At 38.2% G+C, this 24205-nt stretch overlaps 2 protein-coding genes across 3 annotated transcripts; one reads left to right on the top strand and one right to left on the bottom strand.

Moving 5' to 3' along the window:
- On the top strand, positions 1-21532 carry Tsl (membrane-attack complex domain containing protein torso-like). Of its 2 annotated transcripts, none has more exons than XM_077419352.1 (4): positions 1-765; positions 17384-17721; positions 17947-18282; positions 19212-21532. In XM_077419352.1, the coding sequence occupies exons 2-4, from the start codon at positions 17413-17415 to the stop codon at positions 19605-19607; spliced, it is 1041 nt and encodes a 346-aa protein (XP_077275478.1). In that variant the 5' UTR covers positions 1-765; positions 17384-17412; the 3' UTR covers positions 19608-21532. The 2 variants fall into 2 exon arrangements, with proteins under 2 accessions (XP_077275478.1, XP_077275477.1); XM_077419351.1 differs by lacking the exon at positions 1-765 and adding an exon at positions 16440-17215.
- Positions 21214-23987, bottom strand: LOC143904557 (tetratricopeptide repeat protein 5). Its single transcript, XM_077419350.1, has 8 exons — positions 23659-23987; positions 23177-23527; positions 22816-23058; positions 22642-22695; positions 22375-22560; positions 22066-22238; positions 21827-21971; positions 21214-21745 (listed from the first exon to the last, which is right to left on the bottom strand). Exons 1-8 carry the CDS (start codon positions 23740-23742, stop codon positions 21626-21628), a joined length of 1356 nt encoding a protein of 451 aa, XP_077275476.1. The 5' UTR covers positions 23743-23987; the 3' UTR covers positions 21214-21625.
- Between the last annotated feature and the right edge of the window lie 218 nt (positions 23988-24205).

The raw sequence follows: 24205 nt of genomic DNA on the forward strand, positions 1-24205 counted from the left end.
TAGACGTTCGGTGCCCACGGTTAGATCGGGGGCCCGGCGCGCGAGAGAGAGCCCGCGTCAAGATCGCGCTCGAGATCGATCGATCGCCCAGCATCGGCGGAATCGCCGAAGTGTCCCCCACCTCGGTTGGATCGGGAAAACCCAGCACTTCGACGAGGTGCGCGCACACGTGCCCGCACAAACCCGTGGACGGAGACACGGTTTCGTTATCCGCCGATCGATCGATCGATCGAATCGCGATCCAGCGCGTCGCCGCGATCAAACCCCTACAGCATCCCCCGCGAGAAGGGGAGAACAAGTATCGGACATCGAGACGGGTGACGGAGACGAGGACGTGGACGGAAACACGGTGCCCGGTTTATTATCGATCGTCCGAGAACCGACAGGTTCTCGGGAGATGGATGCAGCCGCAAAAGATCGCCGACGAGATTTCGTTCCGGCATAGATCGATCGGTGTACGATCGTACGCGATGATCGGCTGTGTGTGAGCACTGCAACATGGTAGCCGGATGATCCAGAATTCGTCATACAGAACGATCGAGGTTGCGTTGCGAGGTTTGGCCGATTTCGGAGTTCGGGTGACCCTTTCGTTAGATGTTTGTAAGTGCCAAATCGTGACAAAGATCGTAAGAAGAAGCCACTTGACTTGAGGGTACTTGAAGAGCCAGTATAGCGATGATCATTAATGCTCCGAATTATATCGTATGACGTTTGACTGCTGCAAAGGATAAAGTAACGAAGATGGGGAAACCTTAAAGTATTCAGGTAAGATTTTATCTCATGATTTGAATAATTATTAAGATTAAATGGAAAATGCTCCTATGTAAAATCGCAATTGCACTTTTAATTTGCAGAGCACATTTAATCGGTTTTATCGTTAATATTAATAATAAATTTAATTACGATAACGATTATATCTAAAACCTCGAATCTAATAAGAATTAAGGAATGAGATAATTGATTAAAAATATGCAGTTACAGATGTTTTTTTTAATGAGACATTGAGGCTGACATAATCATCAACAATGCCAACAATGCCAACGTAATACAATTATCTTTACATGATCATTACATCTATCATGTAAAGATAGTCGAAAGACTTTTCTTACATACGTAAGAATGTTCTTTATCCTGTGTAAAAATCGGCTTTCATTTTCCGCTCACATTTTTCTCTCGATAATGCCGAATCTCAAGACCGTATCTGATCAATTTATGTCTGGTATTTACGGTCCGATTGTTTCTTATGCAAAATTTCAGGTTTATAATCGAAACAAATATCTGCAAGATCTGCAGATCAAAGTTAAAAGCATATCAGAACAATTTCTTTATTTTAATTGCTTCCAAATTTTTTTATGCGAAAAAGCAAGGAACTTTTTCGTTTTTTTTTTTAATATTTGTTAACTGAAACATTGTGTAACTGAAACGTATTGGTAGAAGCCGACCAGATTTTATGACATTGGTTAAGCACCCACGAAAGGCATAGTAATTAAGACAAACGTTCTTTACGACGTTTCAACATTGCGAAATGTCTCTAATTTGGCACATAAAGTAAATTTTTAAATAATCGTAAACTTTGACATTATACAAAATAATTAAATTTACTAATGTTAAATGTTTCTATTACACATAATTCAAGTAAAATAATTAATATTGTATGTTAATATAACTTGAAAAATAAAGTCAAAAGAACAAATATAAATGTAAAGTATAGTGTCAATTAATTAACATTTCTAATTTATTAACAAGTCATACACGATAAATGAGTAATTTTAACTTAAAATTTAGAGTGGACTTCCTAGGACATGCAAAAAATGTTAAAATTACGTTTTATTTTTGTGTAGCCGGCGATTGAGAGACAGGCCTGATCTGTCGCTGTCGCGAACTGGTATGACAAACTAGGCCTCCTTTCAGAAAGAAAACTTATCGCGTCGAAAATAAATACGTGTGCATGTGCGAACTCGCGCTGCTTCCAATATTGCATATTACCCAACGCCGTTATTTAACATCGTTCCCCGAACGCTGGCGTCGCGTTCCATTGCACGGAATCGATCGAAATTCTATCCGGATTAGTTGCGCTAATCGCGATTCAGTGTGCTTCGTTTATTTCACCGTTCGACGAATATAGGATATATTTGTAATTATGCAATCGCAAAGCACCTAAATTTAATGAAAATCACAACGGATGACCTATCTACCTAAAATTTGATTGTAATGTAAAATCTAGAAATCGCGGCGAGGTAATATAATTAAAAAATAAAAATTCAGAGGTATATATCACTTGCATAGTTGTAGAAAAGAGGTACAAGATAATGAGACAATGCAATCGTACTTGAAAGATTCTATTTTGCTATATATTATAGTTTTCCGTTTTCGAATTAATGAAGATTTAATAAAGATAAATTGAGTGCGTTGCAATGTTTGAGGGACTTCACGATGCAGTAAATTACAATTTAAAATGATGATGATCGTCCATATATGTTTGCACTATCGTGTAGTAAGTGTCATATAGATTTAGATCGACAAAACGAATGCTTACCTCGCGGTTAATTTGTCTCATTAAATATATCACATCGGGACACGTAACACGCAAATTATTGACAGTAAGAATCTTAATGATAATTACCGAATTATGTAACGTACTTTATTTATTTGTATTTTGAATGTATGACGTTCAGATGAAATATCTACTGATACACTTATAGGATATATCTTCATAAATAATATAATTTAATGGTGACAGGAGTGCATAAGATATTGCACCTATTTTATCGCGAGATATGGTACGTAGGAGGAGAAATAAAGCACAAAATATTTAGCAATCAGTGGTAGGCCGAAGAGAGCAGGCAGAGCTTCAACAGAAAGTTAGATTGCAGCATATCAGCCTTGGACTCATTGTACTTAGGGAGCCGAAGAAGTTTGTCCTAGTCATCCGCAATGACTTGCCGCGATCTCAAAAGAATTTTAATGCACGATATCCGCGCCGTGAAAACATTAACCTTCGGTCGCTATCGTCGAGTCGCTTATTTTTGCCGAATAATCTGAAATAACAGAGAGGTACGTATTGTGTACTGGTATCGTTATGTGGTAGCCTTGTCAGACTCGTTCTGGGAAAGCTTATAGAGAGCCGAAGGATCAGACGCAGAAATTAAGGAGCGAATAGAAATGTTGTGAATACACGCGCGTCTCCATCTAATTACGAATGCAACCTTCGACGGGTGAAAGCAGCATGCCGGCTGTTCGTCTACAACGTGCTCGCACCAAGGCTCGCACGTATTTATGCGTCAGACTAATAAAACGGTCCAGACAGGAACACCGAGAGCGATTTATTTATAAACTCGCGCAAAAAGCTACGCGCCATAGATTTTTATTACGATCAATTACTACCGAAGGGATATCCCCTTCATCGCCCGGCGATTGCACATGCCGAACACGTGAATGCTCGGATTCTGATTTCTGCGAGCGCGTTCACTCGTACGTAGATTCGTTTCTCGCTTGCGCATCAGCGCGTATAATTAACCGCGTATGATTTAATAGCTGCTTCTTCCGAAAGAGTACTTAATATTTCGTTACGTAAGAAAGCCGTGGCATTTTGGCTCATACTCTTACCACGTTTAAACGTTAACGCTAAACGCAGTTAACGTGAATTACGTACGTGATAGGTAAATTGAATTAGTTTTGCATATTATTACAGTTTGACATACGCGAATTGTGTTTCTATCAGTATTACGTGACAATCAAACAATCACTTTCAACGTTATGTCTATATTCTTGACGGTCGTCTCAACCGCGCGTCTACGTAACGATACGAAAGAACTGTGTGAAAAAGATGCATTTGTTGCACCTGATTTGCTCCAGAAATTGCTGAACTACTTTCGACAACGCCGAAGAGAGTGGTTCGTTTACCCGCGGCACAGTGAACGTCGGCGAGTGAATTGCGTATTAACAGCTGATTTGCCACGTGGTTTTCTACGTTATCTTATTATGTAAATTCGATAGGAGTGTCTACTTTATTCGAGCTATTCTCCTTGAATAATAAACGAGCATCATTGATGTCGCTGGACCGCAAGTTCAATGCGATAGTTTACACTCTGTGGCAATCGGATCGATGTTTCACCATCGCGTAAGCAATTCTGTTTCATCGCGATCGAGGTAATGAATGCAGATGTTGCTCGCACACGTTAGATTTGTGATAATATAATCAGTATTAATATTATATACTTGAATAATAATATTCTATCGTTGTACGAAATGTGAATACTTTTAAATATGTAATCCTCGAGTTATTTTTACGTTATTATTCTTCTATTTATTTCCACTAAATTTGATTAAATTCGTAAAAATATTCATTGAAATGTTTTGTGTAATATTTTTCAGGAAATTTAACAAATATTAATTGCTTAAATATCTTCTTAATAGTTTGTGACACATAGTAAGACAATCGTTTTTATATTATATAAGTGTTAAAGAAATATTTAGGTCATGGTATTGATGCCGCTCACCTGATTGATTACAGTTAATTAACGACGGCCCGCCGCGTCCTTGATGAAAACCTTCAGACATAAGGATATATGTTGTTCACAAAAAGCACATGAATTATTACTAAATTATAGAGACGCTAGACTTACTTTGATCGTTGTTTAACACAAGTATCTCTTTACGTGTTTTCTTCTACTTTTAAGTATAAAAGGATATTGCAAAACTATATGAGTAATAAATATTGCAATGTAGATTTAATAAATTTACTGATGTAACTAAAAAAATATGTTAAAACTTTTATTTCTTAATATTTCTCTCAAAATATATATTTTTTATCAAAATAAAAATTAACTTTTATTAATTAAATTAACGCCGATATATATTGTACAGTTTTATGTTTCGACGTTTGCAATTATATGTTGCATTTTACTTGCAATCTCTCGCCGTCATAGTCCGCTGAATATAATGTGAAAACTATAGATCTATATCAGATTAATAGTGAGATAGTTAACGATAGGATGTGTACATTCGTACTCTTTTATTTCCCATTGGCTGTCTCTTTATTCCTGTTTTTTTTTTTTATTCCTGTTGCGAACTACGATTGCACGTCATTATTGAAATCATGTACTTGCGTTCACTTGTTAGAACCGGGATGTATTTTATTATTTGCCCGAGAATTTCGTCGATAACTTCTATCCGCGTGTACAATCGCGCTGTCGTACATGCTGTGATCATCGTTAATAATAAACTCTTTTCAATATTAACAGAGCTACAAGCATATTTGACAAATTTATAATCGATGCAAATTAGGATGTTGAAGAAAAACGATTATCTCTACGCTTAGCTTCAAAGGTCATCAGTTAAGATTAGTCAGCCTTCTAAGTATTGTAGTAAGAGATCTAGCTTTCGAAACCCCTATTGCCCGTACGGATCTAATCTTCGGCTGCAACAAAGTGTCGGGTGACGAGACTGACTCAGCTTTTGCTATTCGCGAGTTCATTACGAGCAGCTTATTACTCATAGATCTAATCGATTGTCTCGCAGGTGCGGGGAACGGTATTCCGCGCACGGGCACAAAGCGCCCCGACTATCGCCATTTAAGAGTTTACCCGTCGGTTTTCACCACATCTATCACCCGCATCATGCACGCACTTTCACACTCTACTGGTGCGATACCGTGCCGCGCACGCGATACCATACCGCGCCGCGGATATCTCACGCCAGCCAGCACCCGGAATAAATGGCGAGAGACTCGCGGACTCGGTAGGTCCGTTTGCGTATAACACACGTGCGCGCGAACGCGCTGCTGTGACCGTCCTTATGCCAGTTACCTACATTTTTAACCAGGAACAAGGCTTGTAATACAGTAGTACTATACGCGTTTACGCGGCTTCGCGACCAAGATACCTACCTGGCCGCGTGTGCACTTTCGAGTTATTGAAGCAGATCATTCGTAGATTACGCTTACTTCGCTGACCTCAGCGCGCGCGGCTCGCCTTCGTCTGTCCCCACGTTATCATTATTTTAATTATTCCGTGCGTAGGTGCATGGGCACGCGATTCCTCCGCATTGATAACGGTTATGGGCCGTCAAAGCGTACGAGTCGCTGATTACATTAAAAAAATATTAAAAAGCCCCGTCAAGGAAATAAATACGTTTGTTTTTACGCAATGTGGCATCAAAGGCAAATCTGCATAAAAATTATGATTAAGCTTTCAGATTATATCAAGCAGCCTGAAAAGAATAAAAAAATAATTCGTTTTAAGCACCGCTGAGACATAAGTATTATCGCATTTGTATGGCGTCGATGGTCACACGTTACTCCGCTATTATGTAAATGTTAACGCGACGGTAATGTGCCGTTGCATGGGAAACGCAAAATAGCGCCTATCGTGGCAAACACGCTACCTACTGTCCACCAGGAAATCACAAATCAGATTGCAGGCTGTATATCTTTATTCATTAATCGCGAACGCAGCGGGGGATAACGCGAGAATTGTCGCGATGCTAAAGTTAAAGCCTCACGCTACGTGCATGTGCATTACATTTTTGACACTGGGTTGACCGAGATAACGAAATATTAATGAACGTGGTAATTATATTTATGACGTTTCTATTTGCGAGTTACTCAACGTGGAAACTAATGCCACGAAGGAGACGGAAATGATGTATCTAAAAATATCTTGAAAAAGTTTTTAGCAAGATCTGCTCTACAAACAATTATGTTATCGTGTTTTCTTATCGTGCGGCTGCAGAGTCTCTAAGAATCGTGTCGGGACAAAACTCAAGCATAAATATTAGAGATATTGACTTTGACATGTCGCTTGTGATACGTGATTTATATTGATCATATTAATTATATGCCATCAACAACTTGTATTATAGTGAACTTTAACATGACGCGACGGGTTGGAACGATTTACAATTTTGATAAGAATTAGATCGATACGCGAGGACACGTGAACTCGAGCATTTCCCGTGAAACACGAGTCGTTACTTTTCGTCAAAACTACTCGATTTTCTGTCAATATATCGTATATCGTATCGGAACGTCAAACCGCAGCGTTTCTTGCGCAAGCAAAATTTCGATCTATCTAAGCGAAATTCTGAGACTTGCCTCATCGAGAGTACTTGTCGGTTCATGCCCGAACGCTTCGCATTTTGCATCGTCAGCGATCACGGCTGGAGAATCATGATCGAGTCGAAGAATTGTGCCTCGTGACTTAGAGTTAACGCCTCAAAGATATTTTTGTGTTCTCGAGTTTCATATTAATGAAAGAATTTATTCCCTACCAACACTGGCAGTTTATTAATAAGTCTACGGGCGTGACGAGATTGCATGCAAAAATATTTTTCTTTCAGTAAATTATCAACTTGTCAACCATTTTTATCTATTTGCGCATAATTAGTGCGATAAATAATACTTTTATTTATATGAATCGATCCCCTTTCGAGAATTAAAATACTATTTACGAAATTATCTTACACATTCTTAACAAAAACGTGACTATCGACAAGATCTTCGCGAATATATAGGCTCCCTATGTTGCACAGGGTTTCTTCGTGTCGCAACCATAACGACCAAGTCGAGAAGATGCATTCCACCGACTGGTAGGGCATTTTGCTTCGCGAAGATACGGTCGCCGCTTCTGGCGTAAATGTCACGGGGAATTCTATGTAAGGTATATTGGCACGCCATAAAATCGTGATATTCTCCTTTTGAGTTAATAATAGACGGAGAGGATCCTTAGAGAAACATTTGTAATCAGCCATAATGTCGCGGACGTTATATTACCTAATAGACAATGTAAATGAACACGTAAAATGCAGTACGGTTAAGAAAAATAAGAAACAGAAAGACATAAAAATTGGACACTTGGATAAAAATAAAAAATATCCTACATTTATTTGTAATGTTTGATCAATTTTAGGCTTAAATTAATTTAAACCTAAATTTCGAAATACTTATTTTCTTGGTATAATAAAAGAAGATAAAAAATATTTAATTGAAGAAAAGGGATATAAATTGATTCGTAGAAATGCATGCAGGTGTAAAGAAGTGTCAAAAGTGTTACTTTAGTTTGGTGGAAAATTAGGTGATACCAATTGTTCTGTAACATGCAATGACAACAAAACAGGAATAATAATAGTGCGACTAAGGGAGCAGACTTATATAAGAAATATGATCCACATATACATATCAATCACCTTTACGTAATAACTGGAATGTCGCGTATTTCGAACCTATTTATAAACTTTTAATCTACATATTCTCGATACGTGCCAAAAATTGATGCGTTTTTATCGGAGCTTTTAGCAGATTCAGTTTGTTACTTGCACTTATTGTTTAATATTCAAGTTCTGCATTCAAAGAGCGATGCAGTTTTATGCGATTAACAATAAGTGTATAAGATAAAGAATTTTACTTTATATACCCCAAGGGGCCTTAAAGGGCGTTTTGATGGGACGTACCCAACCCTAACCTCCAATTCATCCACTACCTTACTGTTTCCTCCTTTGGACCAACGGTTTAACGTCTCTTCCGAAAGACGAAGCCCAGTTTTTTCCGCATCTTGCACGGAGGGGCGCGGTTTTTCGGAAAAAAACTTTTCCATGTTACATGGCTCTAAGTGGACTCGAACCTGGTTCCTCAGATTACGAGTCTGGCGCTCTACCACTAAACCAACCCAAATAGAATTTTGGTTCATGCTTTGCACATCCTGCACAGCTATATAGTTGTCGCATATGCATCTGCGGGAATATAATGCTCTTTATACATATATGTATATATAACATTCTAAGTACAAACGGGCATTCCATTTAACATACTTATGCAAATGTCAGCAGGAACCTCGCGGACATAAAAGAAAGGCTTTTTCGCGCATCCGATAGGATAATAACACTTTAGCGACGAGAAATAACAACCCTCGATCGCGCAATTTCGCAAAAATCTGGTTTTACTCGTTTGGCGAGACAAAGGGAATGCAGCTTGAATGGGGAGAAGAGCCTTGGCTGAATCCTTTAACGACATACGTTTTACGTAGGAATTTATTTAGGATTAAAAAATCTCTTCAGCTCCGGCTTTTCATAATTTCGATGCCATACTATTCTTTTTTTTTAACAAACGAGACGTTTATAAAATTTAAAGTACTTTAACGTACTGCTCTTTTTTGCATATTCTCATATTCTCTATATTGGTGTTCTCAATAAATCCCAAAATACCAGAAATCACCAACAAATGTGCTCACATTTTTTTAAGAGCACGTCTTTATTAAATTATGTTGTTTAAACCGAGTCTGCTAATATCTCTTTCCCGAGGCAGATTGGTGAGATCACTTCGTATTGTATTTCTTAATGCACTTTTAAAAATAAACTCTTGCTTTTGCAGGACCGTACGCGACAACGAGATTAATTTACATTCGTGCGTCAGTCGAGTGAATGACCTCGATCGCGACGGATACGGAATTGGTTTTACGCGAAAAAGAAGGCTAAGCGCTTGTCAGAAGTCTAACTCGCTCAAAAGTCGCAGATTGTCGTCCGTCAGATTGTAATCGACTGCATCCGCGATTCAATGATTACATTGCGCAATACGCATGCATCGATCGCTGATGACGCTGATGTTACTTGTTACTACAGCGAGGCAATTTCCGATGCCTCTCCGAAAATTTTACTGTTTCTTAATCGTAAGAAGGCGTGTTAGTCAGTGATTATTACTGATTACTTTTGATTGAAATTAAAATATCGTCGTTCTCGTGACATCATGTTTTAAACGTTAGCAAGATACGAGTTAAACCAGTTTACACATTCACACACTATCACATAATATCCAAAATAGCCATCTTTCTAGATTTGTGATTTTTATATTGGTGTATTATCCAGTGTAATTAACCATGACAAGTGCGGTTATTGTTTTTATTACTACATCCGGCGGTGTTACACAAGATAACATCTATTAATGCAAACGAACATGATCATACTAGTAGAACAACGTCGATAAACATTTACGACAATTTACCTGTATATTTTTCTAGAAATACCAATAATCAGAAACGCAATTTAATTTAATCTTCCTCCGCGCGTTCCCAGAAATGTGTGAATATCCACATCCAAATGAGTTGCAGATTACGAAATCAGCTACGACAGCTAAATTTGTTTTTTGCGATATAGCCGCTTACGAAAAAATACTTATCGATATCACGCAGCGGCGAGAAATCGTACATCGAATTAATTTTACATTGTAAACATGGCAAAATTTTAGATTCGGAGAAATGTTGTATTTTGCGGACTATATATATTCGCGTATTATCATACGCAAATACACGTTGTATTTTTAAATTCTGCATCCGTTTTTGGAAGTTTTCAAATGAAGGTAATCCGAAAATCGTAAAAAAAATTTGAGCTCAGTTTTAATTTACAACACACGACACAATTCACGAATGAAGAGAAGACGTGATTACTCGAGAAATTGGAATTAATTGAAACGGAAAAATGTAGTGCAACAAGTGCACAGTTGATTATTGGAACGGTAACGTTGAAAAGTCGAGTTATCTTTTAGTGTCTTGTAACAAGCGTACAGTCAGTGACCCATAACAATTAGCATCACGGGGAGGGAGGCATTGCTGTACGAAGGGGAAAGCCAATCAACGGAAATGGAGTAAACTTGTGTGATCCGGTAGGGTAAGCCGTTCGTATTTTTTTTATTTTCCCAGAATAAGAACTTTTAAGAGCTCATTCTTCTGCTTTTTTAATCTTTACACATTTATATATTTTAATATGATTTCTGGACATATTTTGATAAATTTTTACGCTTGATTTCTATATATCATTACATATCATTGAGTGTAGAAAATACACCAAATTGCAACCCAAATTAATTCTTGAATGTAGTACTAATTCTGAGAATAAATTCGAATTATTTACGTTAACAAGCAATTAATGAAAAATGTGAACGTCTTGCATATTGTGATTTAAAATTATTCCGATAATCTTCATGCGGATTATTGATCACGATGTTTTCATGTCACGTATCTATATGCAAATGATAGTGCTTAACAGACTTGACGACAACGGCTTGGCATTCGAAATATGATACGGAATGTATATATGAAACTGCAGCTAAATTACTCAAAAATATCCGAGTGCACGTACGGTAAATCAAGACGCTGAGGCATCGCAGTCTTTTACTTTCCACGCACATGTTCTGCACATTAAACATAAATTTTATCTTAAACAGAATTAACAGCCTAGTTTAGTTTCCACATTAAAAATTATGCGCGCGTTGTTTGTAATAAGCAATTAGTTAAAAGCGTTGATACTGCTCAATGTATTTTAAACATTCCATTGTTTAATCGACCAGATTTTGCACAAATAAATGTCCAATGTCCATATTCTTATAGAAATATACAAGGATATCTAAAAAATATCTACAATAAAGAAATTTAAGAATATCTACAAAAAAAGATATCTAAGAAGAACAAAAGAGAAAAAGATTTTTTAAACATTTTTCAAAATTATTATCTTCCTCAGAATAAAATATTCTATGCGTCATTTAATATTTTATGTCAATCATTTTACAAGTAGCATGAAATGTCTGCAAGATCACAAATTGAAACTGTAAATAAAATGAGAACTTTCTTGATTTATTTAGCAAAGAAAGAGGGAGAAAGAGAGAAAGAATCCGCTTCTGTCCGCTTATACCACACTTCGCAACCGCGTATCTCGATCTCGTTAGTATTTTATTTGAAAATATTGTTTCTACCTCAAAACGGCATAAAACTGGTTTTGCTAACGAGCGAAACGTACATACACCTACCTCGGTGCACCTGTAGTTTTCCCGTAACCAGTGCCCATATTTTTTCCATGACAGCGGCACAAAATTAAATTCAACTGTCGAGTTTTACAATCAGTTTTGTTCGATGATGGTTACGTTCGATCGCTTCGAAATTTTCGCCGCGTTAACCGCGGGACTGGTTAGTCCTGCTTAGTTGGGCCTACCTCAATTAGATCTAAAGCGGTTGTTTGGATCATTCGACGCTGCCTGATCGCGTTTCCTGCGTCTAATAGGACAACGCAGTATATGTGCCCCTTTTAATAGTTACAACCGCGAGGCTACTTAAATAATTCTTCTCCATTGGTTTCTGCGCCGCTGTATATCACCGCAACAAGCGAATCGCAACCGGCCATACGCTCAATTATTATCCTTCGACCGAGATTTTTTTTTCTTTTACGTCACGGCAATTCCCTACGATCGTAATGGTAGAAATACGCTAATAGGAAGTTGAGGCAAGTGAACCTTCCAGTTCCCTATCGACTTATCGTATCCTTCAGCTTGCATCTTACGTTCTATCGATTTCTCAAAAAGGTACCGCAGCAGAAATCTTTTACAATAGCTTTTATTCTTTGCGAGGTTTATATAACCTCCTCGTTATATTACAGCTGAATTTATCTTTCCCTGTTTGCAATGTAAATGCGACGTATATTTTGTTATTCTCTCGATCGTTAGCAATGTTGATAGGTATATACTGCTAAACGCACAATTAGACGTACATATATATGTACGGACGCAAATAGACATGGATATTTAACATTAAAAAATACTCTCTGCTGCGTAGATTTTTCTTGACAGTTAGGAAATTATTCAACAGAAATCGCTGATAATATCAGTTTAATTTGTTGTTCATTGATGCAAATAAGAAGGATGCAAAAAATTTGCAATTTTTTGTATATCTTATTATGGAGCTTATAACGTGTTGCTAAGCTCTTGAAATTACTTTATAATAATATTTTCGTATTGCGATTACCAACTTTATTTATACTAATTATTTCACGCCTTGCGATTTTTTATTTATTTTATTTCAAATAAATCAAATCTTTTAAGAAATCGCTTGAGATTTGTACAGTTTTTTTTTTTAAGAGACACGTATGGGATATTATTCATCCGGTATCTTGCAGATGCTCATGCGTACATATTACACAATTTTATTTATCGTTCGATGCACCAGCAATCAGGCGTACAGAAACGTGCCGGTTTACGCTCGTGAACCAACGTTAAATTTCACGTAACTTTCTACTTTACACTCGGTAAGTGTTGGTCACTGCAAAAGTGTCTGTCATTTAAAAAATCTTGTGCATAAGCATTGAATAAACAATTATCATGTCGTAAAAAAAAAGTTACGCGCGCGCGCGTCGTCGACTACTTATACTTTCAAGACTACCGTTTGGAATTTACAGATTAATTTATTAGATAAAATGATTTGGAACTGAAAGTAAGAACGCGCAATGTCAACGTCACGTCGACGACAGGAATGTTCGTAAAATCCTAATCACGCAAGTTGGAAAACCACTCTCGCATGCTCGAAAGCAACGGCGAAAGCGGAACTCGTTCCTTCCGTTTTACTAATTTGGTGACTTAGCTTTTCTCAATGTCTCGCTATTACCGCCTTTTTCAAGTGCACTAGAGTTGAAGGTTTAAAATACTATATAGTATACAATACAAATGCATAGTATAAAGTCCGAATACGAATTCTAAACATAGTAGTACTGCAAGTGATTTTAGAATACTTATCAAAAAGGAGTATTACACGGAATTAATAAGTTGATATATAGAATAAAAATTACATTTTGCGTTGTACATATGTTGCATCAAAATAACTAATCACAACTAGATTACATTTAAATAAGCGCTTTTGTAAAATATTTTGTTACATAAACGGCAAACGCGAATAGTCGCTGTTGCTGAGATAGATCAGTCTTGAAAAACCAGCGTCTTTGACGCAATCATCGACGGGCGAAGCGATAGTAAGCGAAACAATCGAGACGTTCTCCGTCTCGACGCTCTTGTCGTAATCTCATGAATATGCATGGATACTTTCCTTCGTGGCTGGTAACGCCGAATCTGGGTATATGGAGCGATCTATTTTTTGAGATAAATCGATAAACGACTTCCTATTACTCTGATGAATTACCCGGAGATTCGTACGTGTCGCCGGGCCAAACGACGACGGCGCTATGTCGTTTAAAGCCGAAGGCAAAACTTCGTCTATCGTTGCGGAAACAGCGCACAGACACAGCGATAATAAATTTCACATTCACCACATTGGGTATCGCGTCGCGCCAATAATGGAACACAAAACATATGCGCTAAATAACTCACACGTGTGACTCACCTTCACTGCGTTGACCCAGTGGTGAGGTTTAGTCATATAGTATGCAGTTATGAAAAAATGGTGCGGCTTAAGCTGACGGCTGATATATCGAGCGCTGTTAGATCTCGCACATAAACCGAGACTTACTCTCGGTTATTTTGAGTGAGAACGTAACGTATTTAAACCTCTACCTGTCGACACTCAACGAAACAATTTATTAACGCGTACGGTGCTAATACATCAAAAAAAATCAAGAAATATTTTTAAATAAAAGAAAAAGAATATTCGCCGAGTGTCTTATAAAATTAACGAAGCAATTAATCTCACCATATCCGCGGAGTCATTCTTCTATGCGCGAAAATAAAAATCGACCGAGCCGTGTTACATAATTATAACTTGGCGCTAATCGCTTAAGTGGTATTCTCATAGGCTACAAAGGCCACTGGGGCAAAGAAGACAGGAGCGTACAGGAATGTCAAAGTTTACCCCAGAGTATCCGCGATTGAGTCCGGCAAACTGTATAAAGCGAACGCGCGACGAAAATGCGATCCGTTTGGCCATTGGGGATATTAATTTAAATCGATTCGCCGAGAGAACGGCGAAACGATGCAAGCCAGTTCTATTCTCTGGTAACAACGAGGAAGACGAATTGGGGCGTGTACGCGTCGTTCGAGAGATAAAAATCGCGGCCCGCGGTTCAATCGGGCTATCGCGCACTCGTTATGTCAGTTAAACGTCGATGCAATGCGCGTTCAATTGCACGTGCTCTCGTGTAACGCACGATAAACGTCATTTAACTTTCCGGTCTCTCCGTTAATTATTACCGATGGCCGATTTAATTATTATCCGCTCCCACGAAGCTTCATTAAACGTTAAATTAATTTCTATCACGATCATCTATTATATCTGCTGTACTGCGTTTCACGGTCAGTTACGAATGCATTATTCACAGATACGTATCTATAAATGAAACTCGTTGCCAGAAAGGTTGAATAATTCTCATCGCGAGTAAATTATTTATAAATATGTTATTTGTAAAGAAAAAATAAAAATATCGCGTGTTTACCCTTTGTCGTCTGAAAAGAAAAATATACTCAAATGATACTTTAAACGATTGTTCGATATAGATAGAAAGAATGGTCGGGCTGACTTCGTTGTTCTCGCCAAACTTAATTCATCAAATCTGTTCCCCCTTTGCGAGGCCGAGTAATTTCATCTTTTCGATTGGACGACAGAAAACTTAATTACTACCTCGCTCGTCGGCGTACCTCTGCGGGCAAAGCAAGAGTTTTGTTTCGAAAAGCTGATGGCCATTCTTGATGAAATTTCCAAAGCGGGTTACGCTCTTATCGAACCGCATCATTCTCTTCTTCCATTTCGTTGAACATCGATGCTGCCTCACGCAAAATACGTGCACGTATTTCCTCGTGGACCTCGTGTACTCCGCTTTTAACGTCGTCTTAATGACCTCTGCAAGCATCACGCGTCTGTCATAATTTTATAAGTCTCTTTTTCGCGGCTGTACACACACACGGGGGGGGAAGTGGCAGTTTAATTTCACTTTCACTTCGGACTTGCACTTCGGACCTTTGGCGATTCTGGTGACAGAGAGTGCAGAGTGCGGGTACGCATCGATGTCTCTGATACGTTACATACGGGCGGATGTGCTTAATTGAGTGAAAACATTAAGAGACGTGGATTAATCATCTCTCGTGAGAGGCGCACAGGAGAAAACCGTTTCTCCGTTCTAACGGCCTCTTACCCTTTTATCTGGTGTAATCCAGCTCCTCTTATAATTGTAATATATTGCCCTGTCTTCTCGAAAAAGGCATTATAGTTGCGGAATCGCTGTACTTCGAAGCGTTGATACTTTATGAATTATACACGTGGCTCGTGACTCTTTTTTGAACAGCGCGTGAAAAAGTGAAAGAAAAAAGAAAAGTGATATAATTTCTGATATTTTCTAAAACCCCATTATGTCTTTGTTTATATAACGACGGAGAGGGATAGCTCGTGCAATTTTTTATAAAAATTATTGCCTGAAAATGTAACTTTCTCTGCTCTGTTTCACGCAGACCCGAAGTTTCGCCAAATTGCATTCAAACTGGCTGAGATTCACCAGTGGGTAAAAGTGCGATCTTGCAAAATTCAAAGTGCTTCGCAATGCCGAGTTGCTAATTATTACCGTCAGCTCGTTTTTACATTCCTCGAGGAGTAGTCTAGGAAAAATTATGTACATTAATAAACCACTTGTAACTGCGCTCTCCGTTCAAATTCAAATTGTAGAGTAAGCAGTAACTCCTCACCCAAATTTCAATCGTGCCAAATGAACCACGTCAATGTGTCATCAGTTATGATAAACATCGTCATCTGGTATCCACAAAATGTGCACGCTGGCATACAGTTGTCCTTTTGACCCTCCTGTTTCTCTGCTCATTCCAAAAGCATAATTCGAGTTAATGATCGTCAAAGCAGCTTGGATAATTATGACAATCGTCTGCGTTATTATGATGTCCGTGCAACGTGCAAGGTGTTCGCCTCCGTATCGAGACGCGACGAAGCGAAACGTATGCGGGACGGCCGAGGCTGGTCGGTCGCCCACTCGCTGTCTGGAGGAAGATGTGCGCTCGCCGTCCTTCCTGATCGGCAAGAAGGAGTGAATTATCGAATCAAGATGCACGTAGAGAGGGAGAGAAGGTTCAGAACACCGGTAGATCAAGGTGCTCGTCTGGTGCAAATCAGGTGGGGATGAAGGCCGCTGGCTTCGCTCGTGCAAACACCTCGACGGCCGCACACCTAGACCCATATAACGAGATACGTTACAACGCGGTAACGACGACTTCGTGCACGGAGATGTGCACGTGCGGTCGGAGACCGGTAGTTGCGACGACGACGACGAGCTTCCTCGCGCAAATCGAGATAGGCTTCTCAGTATCCCAACGTTCGCAAGATGCGAATGTTGTTTCACGGTGCGAAATTGAATGGGACAAAAGAAATATCTCTCTCGCATCTACGGCGCGGTGAAATAACAGTGGATATTATCGCAAGAAAGCATTTTAATTTATGGAGATACCCGAGATATACGCTTGCACAGGGTGAGCCTAAGCAGGATTAATTCAGTCTTTCGATCTGGAACATTGCGTCAAGACTGTCAGATTATCTTAAATACTTTAGGAGATAAATGAGCTTCATAGTTCATTCATCGTTTGCTTATTTTTGTTTATATTTGATTTTCGTGTTTTGATTCGCGATTTGTGTTTCAGACATCGCTGATCCAGGTAGCCGCCCAGAGATGTGGTCACGCACGCGGCTCTTCCTCCTGGCATCGATGCTCGCGTTGCTGATCGGCACTCGCGTTACCAGGTCGCAGCGTCCGCGAATCGGCGGCGCCGTGAACGTCTTCAGCCGTTACGGTTATCTGAGCATCAGCATGCGAGTGGTGCCGCGCAACGATACGGAGACCTGGATATTCCGCGAGCCCACCCTCGACGTCTTCAAGAATTCCACGCCGTTACCGCCCAAGCTACGCCAATCGGGCAAAAGCGGCATCGCCGTCTTCGACGGCGACTTCCACATGGAGTTTTGCGACAATATCAGGCATGTGACTATTTACAATAGATTATATATTCAATAGATTCTATATGACATGATTTTAAACTTTTCATGCCATCTATTGTCGCAATCTAAATGCGAGTTTCATGTAGAAAAATCATTCAGTTTATTATCTGTTAATTGTGAGTAGAAGCTTGAGAGAAGACGGTATATTCAGCGATGATAAATCATGACGTGATTTCTCTATATTCGCACAATTTATATTTACAGACAGCTGCTACAGGCCTATTTCCGTGACTTCACTTTCGAGAAGCTCGAGAGGCCATGGCGTGCCTTCACCGGCAGTTGGTCGAAGACGGCCATAGCCAGGCACCTCGGCATAAACTCGTCCTTCATCACGGGCGACCACTGTTACGTCCTAGTGCGCGTCGCTAGATTCCGCGATAATCAACGACTCGCCGGCACCGCCGAGACTCTCGTCCTCGACGATTCCGTGTTGCGGCAAACCGAGAACGTCTCGGTCAACGATACCGCGAGCGTGGTGCGATTCATTAGGAACTTCGGTTCGCACTACATCGCTTCCTATGTCACGGGAAATTCGCTCTATCAAGTAAGCGACCGAAGTATTTAATTTTAAGATAACAGTCAGATTGTGAAAGCAAGGCATCGATATATTGCTAATGATAAAAACTAGAATTATTCTATAGAATAAAAATAATCGTCAATTCGAAATATATAACCCTTACAGAAATTTAATGCTGTAAGTGATTATTTGACTAGTAATTAATTACTTATTTTAAGTATTAAAAGCTGTTTTTAATGCTCCTAATACTCAAAAGTAAGTAATTAATCACTATAGCCAGATAATCACAGTATTAAATTTCTGTAAGGAAATGCGCCAATATTGCAATAATTCATTAATTAATGGGATTTATTCTAACAAAAAGAGAAAATGGGTTAATATTTTCATGGTTAGAAGATTGTTTCTTCTGATAGAAAAAGATTGCACTGTATGTTATGCACGCGCACTTACGCATAATATTGCGATCAACCAGTTCAATGCCGTAACGATGATAAAAATAGGCATGAAATTCATTTCTTTGCATCGGCGCATCCTCCTTAATTATGCGATTTGTTGATCGTTATCGCGATCGGCTCGCCGTGAAAAGAATACAGTCTCAATGTAGTCTCTCGGCTAGATAAAAGTGAAACAGAGCTCATTTATATATCATACACTTCCTCGCTTAACGGATGCGTGGCGTCTTTAATTTCGTTTATAAACTGCACAGAAACTCCTTATTATACCGAATCTAGTTCTCGCTAATAGTTTACATCATCGCGCCAATGTCAGTAAAAGTGAAATCGCGTAACTGTCTGCTTGAAATACACGATGCCGCAATCTAGAGGTCTCAATCTCTGCTCTTCGTTAATTGGGCATGGTCATCTCAGCGAGCGTCTGGTCGTCCCAAACACACAGATCGGATGTCGTTTGATAAACGCGTGATGAAATATTCGGAATGTTTTTTTTTGTCTTTCCAGGTATTCGTGTACTCTCCTCAGGTATACTCGCGAATAAAGGAACGGTTGAAGACACAAGGAGTCTCGGAGCTGTCGGCCGTCGAGCTGAGCAATTACTTTTCGCCGTGGTACGCGGAGCATATGGGTTCCATACAATCGGCGAGCGGCAATCGTAGCGTGGAGGCATGGGCCGTGCAACGTCTTCGGGTGCAATACTACATCTTCACTTACGCCAGTTTGCTAAAGTTGCACGGCGACACGGCGTTGCTCAAGCAACTGGACAGCCTGTTGGGCGATGAAGCGTTACTGCAATTACAATTACGAACATTGGCGCCCGCTTTCAAGGATCCGAAAAGACGTCAGTGGTTTCTGGAAGTGATCGACAACTATTTCAAGCTCTGGGAGGTAAACATGTGATGGCGTAACGTGCGTTGGTTGCGGACGGTCTGAAAGCATTTAAGAATATCGTCGCTCGCGCGCTTGACGTCGAACGACAAGTACGTATATCAGTGTGAGAATGTATAAGTGACACTGATAATTTTCGGCGTGGTGTGGAGATCCACGGGAATGTCCCTGGGAATGATCGCGACGATCCAGCGCCTGTCGCGACTCATCGACGCCTGACTATAAAGGTTCCTCGGACGGATATATCCTTCTGCCACATATATACAATAATGCACAAATGCTGTTATTGTTATAAATAAGTATTTATTATTGTAATCATTAGAGAACTTCTTTATACAAAATATTTTTAATATATCACAAGCATTATTCGTATGATCTGACTGAAGAACGTGGTATCGCAGTACCGTAAGTTCTTTACTCGAAATCGATCCATTGACGTACAAAAGAGATAGTGACATATATATTTTATATATGGAAAAAGATTTGTGCGTTTTGTTTATTTCACCCGATATGCATTGCACATGCAGATCGGGTCAATGGATCATTATTTCGCTTCAAATGCGAATTTACATGTAGGTAATGTAACTATAATAAGTCCTGTTGTTTTTTGTATAACCAGAGAATGTTTTCTCTTATACATTTCTTCATGCAAATTGTTAAAAGATGATGTATTCATAGATGAATTTATATTGAAACTATGAATCAATATTATAAGAAATTTTATATTAAGTACTCAACAAATCAATTTTGGTATTGCAAAACAGTTTGACTGGGTACAAACAACTTTTTTCTCTCTTTCTCTCCTTTGCCTCCTTCTTGCAAAATGATTATGATAGCGTCCGCGACAATCCTTGCCCTGTTTTAATATTTTGATTTGCAGGTGTTTGGAATAAACAGTATAACATCGTGCTATAATACATAATAGAAGATACCGACAAATATATAACATCATATGCAAACTGGATTTTCCAACATATTAATTAATATCGATGAAAATTATACACAACTATAAAGTAACAAAATTATTTTTGCATCCTATACTTTACTATTCTTTTAAAAATAATATGGTTTTGTAAGGTAAATACATATATCGCGTTCTCTATATTTTCTGAGTATCGGCTGTTTTTGCCATCGAAGTCTTTCGTGTATATACTTTATTTAGCTAATCTAGGCGAAATCAGAGGCCTCAATGACCAAAGCTCATCATAATAGATTTTATTTTCACGATAATAAAACACAAGTCCACAGGACTCGTTGATCTGCAAATCGCAAATCGCAAATCGCGGTTCCTTTGTTTGTTTCTTAGTAACGAATCATACCTTTTTTGGTAGCTTCTAATTTTTTTGCCTTTTATTTTGAAGCTTCTTGTTTGCATCAAAACTCGCAGAAATGCTCGAAACCAATAAGAACATTGCAGAATGTTTTAATATCTGATAATAAAGAATTAAAATATTAAAATATGTTTTTACAATTTAAAACATAAATAAAATACTATAGGCATTTCTACTTTAGTCATAAATTTCAATGAAAGATACAATCGAAGTCTTGTGATTTTATAAAATGGTAGATATATTTGCTGCTTTTGCGAACCATGCGCGTAGTAATTACCATCGCACAATTAAAGAAAAATATATATTTTACCATCTTTTCTTTTACAAATTTTATAAAATGCGGCAGCTTAGATGTGCACGTTAATATTGTCTCATACATTATTATAAAATACGAAATTGACGTAACGTAGTGTATATTTTAGCTTATTTTTTTTTATTATTGCCAATATGTATTGGCGCATATAACAAAATTTATTTGTTAAAAAAAAACAATTATTTGTTTTAAAAAGGCGTGAATCGCACAAAGCCTTAAATATACTGATGAGTATTATATTATAAAAATAATACATACTGTTATATATATATATATATATATATATATATATATATTAAAAAATAAGGGTAAGATTGAAAATTATTTGCAACTGAGGATAACCGAGGACGTGATCCAATGATTGATCAACGTATTACTCATCAAATTTAATCTGTCTTCTTAAAAGTATGCAAATTTGCGCTGGCTTGTTGTTCTCGACCTAACTTTCTTCCATTGACCACAAGTACAATTGGGGTTTCAACCCGAATAGATTTGTAATCAAAATCCTAAAAAAGAACGAAAGAGAAACGTATTATTATATGTTCAATAAAATTTGATTTATATTGTAACGTGCACACAACACTAACATTATTCATATAAGAGAATTTCTGATGTGTAACAAAAGGTTCTGGTATACCAACAGAATCCCCGACCGTAACTCCTCGGCCTTTAGCTAGATTATATACAGTGACAACAATACATGTCTTCTGTTCGTCCACGAGACAAAAAGCACTGAATAAGAAAAAAAACGAGTAATTATACGGCTTTAAATAGATAAATGACGCAAAAAAAAATAATTTGTGCAATATAAAAAGTAAATACTTACAATGGGACGCAATCCGAATCTTGAATCCAACAAACTACTTTTCCAAATACAACTTTTTCTATATTCAATCCAATAGCTAATTCTCGTAACGGAATTAAATCTAACTTTACAGACTTTCCTCCATATGTGTATGCTCCATCTTTGTATGGTCCTAAGTGTTTAACATCCAATGCCTACATTTAATCATAAACCTATAAGTATGTATATTGTGCCAAAATCACATGTTATATTATCACATACATTAATAACATGTATCAATGTATCTAGCTGTTAACTATTTATTATTATTAATTTCTATGATATAAATACCCGTATCAATTGATATAGTCGTTTTGGTTTCACATATCCATTATTATTAATTGAATTTTGTATATCTTTAAGATATTTTAGTAATTCATCTCGTTTGCTGCGCGGCGTTTCCCATAATGGATCAAGCGCCATTGCACTTTCGAACGATTGTAACGCCAAGTTATATTCTTCTTGATATTTCAGAGCCTATAAATTTTTAGGTTAAAAGGAATTTCAAGCAGAAGTAGAAATATCAAAATAAAGATGGCAGATGTCAAAATAACTTACTATTGCTTTATTATAAAATAAATCAGGATTACTTCTTGCGATAATATCTTTTTCCTAAAAAAAAATATGGTTTCATTTATAAAAAATCTACTATAAATCTCTCTAAATCTATGTAATACATGCGTAAGTATCATGTACACATGGTGAACAAATATTTTTCATCCATCATCTTACCGCTTGCATGTATGCCGACATGCATAAACGTAACATACTCGGACTTTGCGCCACTGTGAAGAAGGAAGACAGGTAAGCAGTCCCTAATACGGCCCAGGAGTATCCGTCAGTTGTGTCAAGGCTTACGGCCTCCTTAGCATATTCCACACCTTGCTGAATATTTTTTATCCGCTCTTCGTCGGATGAAGTTTGCTCCTGTCTAAATACCATCGACAAATTTCGCAAAGATGCTTTATTCCTATCCTATTAAAAAAAAAAAAGATAAATATGTATACATAATACAATATAATAATTGTTTTATCACAGCTGATCCTTAAATCCTAATGAAAGCTGCATTGGATGAGACAGGAAAGAAACGTACATGTTGCAGAGCGCCAACGAAACAATTTTTGGCTTGTTTTATGTCGTCATTCTTCCAATAATATTCTCCCAGCTCGTTCCAAGCTTCTATAAATTTAGGTTCCAATTTCACTGCTTTACTCAAAAGTTCTTCCGCCTGCGGAATGACGTGGCCCACCACGTTCAAAGCCTTTCCCTTTAAATAGTAATACTTGGCACGTGAGCCATCAATCTCGTAACCTTTACACTCGTCAAACTTGCTCAGCGTGTCTTTCATCTCCTTCTCCACGTCGGTGCTTTTTTTTATCGCTTCATCAATAGAATGTGTCTCAAAATAGCGATCTCGGAAGAGATACAGAGCTTTCACTCTTTCCTAAAATTGATTGCTACAATCAGTAAGTGAGAACGACAATACATATATATCAATCAGAATTAAACGGAAATGAAATAAAAACAAAAAATATACTTAGGGCATAGAAAAAAATTCTCATCTATTTTACATACCGTTAACGCCACAATCGGGTCTTCCTTGACAGTATTTGAACTCTTTGCACCCGCGACAACCTTGTCATCGATAATCGCGGACATTCTTTACGAGTTATATTACAATGTGCAACAAATAAACATTTACTTTACTGTGCGTTACACGCCTTCCGGGGAGGGCAATCTCACTCATAATTCGATCGCGATCGTACAAGCTCGCTCGTAACGCGGGAGTGTCATTTGCGAGCTGTCAAAACCAGTCAAAACAAAAGCGTATAGGTTATGGAATTTATGAATGGAGTTTGTAGTTTGGAGTAGTACTACACTCAAGGACGTTTTCAAGGCCATTTCGAGATGGTGACGATGACGCCACTTGCGGCAAATGGTTGCATTAAATCGTTATAAGCTTCTCGTAATGGCGGTTTGAAACGCACGTCAGAGATCCTAGATCCTAGAGAAAGCTTCTCTCAGGCCGGGATGGCCTCTCTCACTGTCTCTCAGGCTTCTCTCTGTTAATGCTAGTCGTATACAACATGGCGGAGTAATTTTCAAACATTTTAAACGAACA

The sequence above is a fragment of the Temnothorax americanus genome, unplaced genomic scaffold (genome assembly GCF_048541705.1).
Source record: "Temnothorax americanus isolate GAGA-0224 unplaced genomic scaffold, ASM4854170v1 Scaffold54, whole genome shotgun sequence".
NCBI lineage: Eukaryota > Metazoa > Arthropoda > Insecta > Hymenoptera > Formicidae > Temnothorax > Temnothorax americanus.

Excerpts from the sequence above, each read along its gene's own strand:
- Tsl (XM_077419351.1), top strand. The coding sequence starts at position 17,071 with ATGCGAATGTTGTTTCACGGTGCGAAATTGAATGGGACAAAAGAAATA. Across the intron at positions 17,216-17,383 it reads GAGATATACGCTTGCACAGG|ACATCGCTGATCCAGGTAGC; the intron begins GTGAGCCTAAGC and ends TTTGTGTTTCAG. Across the intron at positions 18,283-19,211 it reads CGGGAAATTCGCTCTATCAA|GTATTCGTGTACTCTCCTCA; the intron begins GTAAGCGACCGA and ends TTGTCTTTCCAG.
- LOC143904557 (XM_077419350.1), bottom strand. The coding sequence starts at position 23,742 with ATGTCCGCGATTATCGATGACAAGGTTGTCGCGGGTGCAAAGAGTTCA. Across the intron at positions 23,528-23,658 it reads ACCCGATTGTGGCGTTAACG|GAAAGAGTGAAAGCTCTGTA; the intron begins GTATGTAAAATA and ends AATCAATTTTAG. Across the intron at positions 22,561-22,641 it reads TATTTTATAATAAAGCAATA|GCTCTGAAATATCAAGAAGA; the intron begins GTAAGTTATTTT and ends AAAAATTTATAG.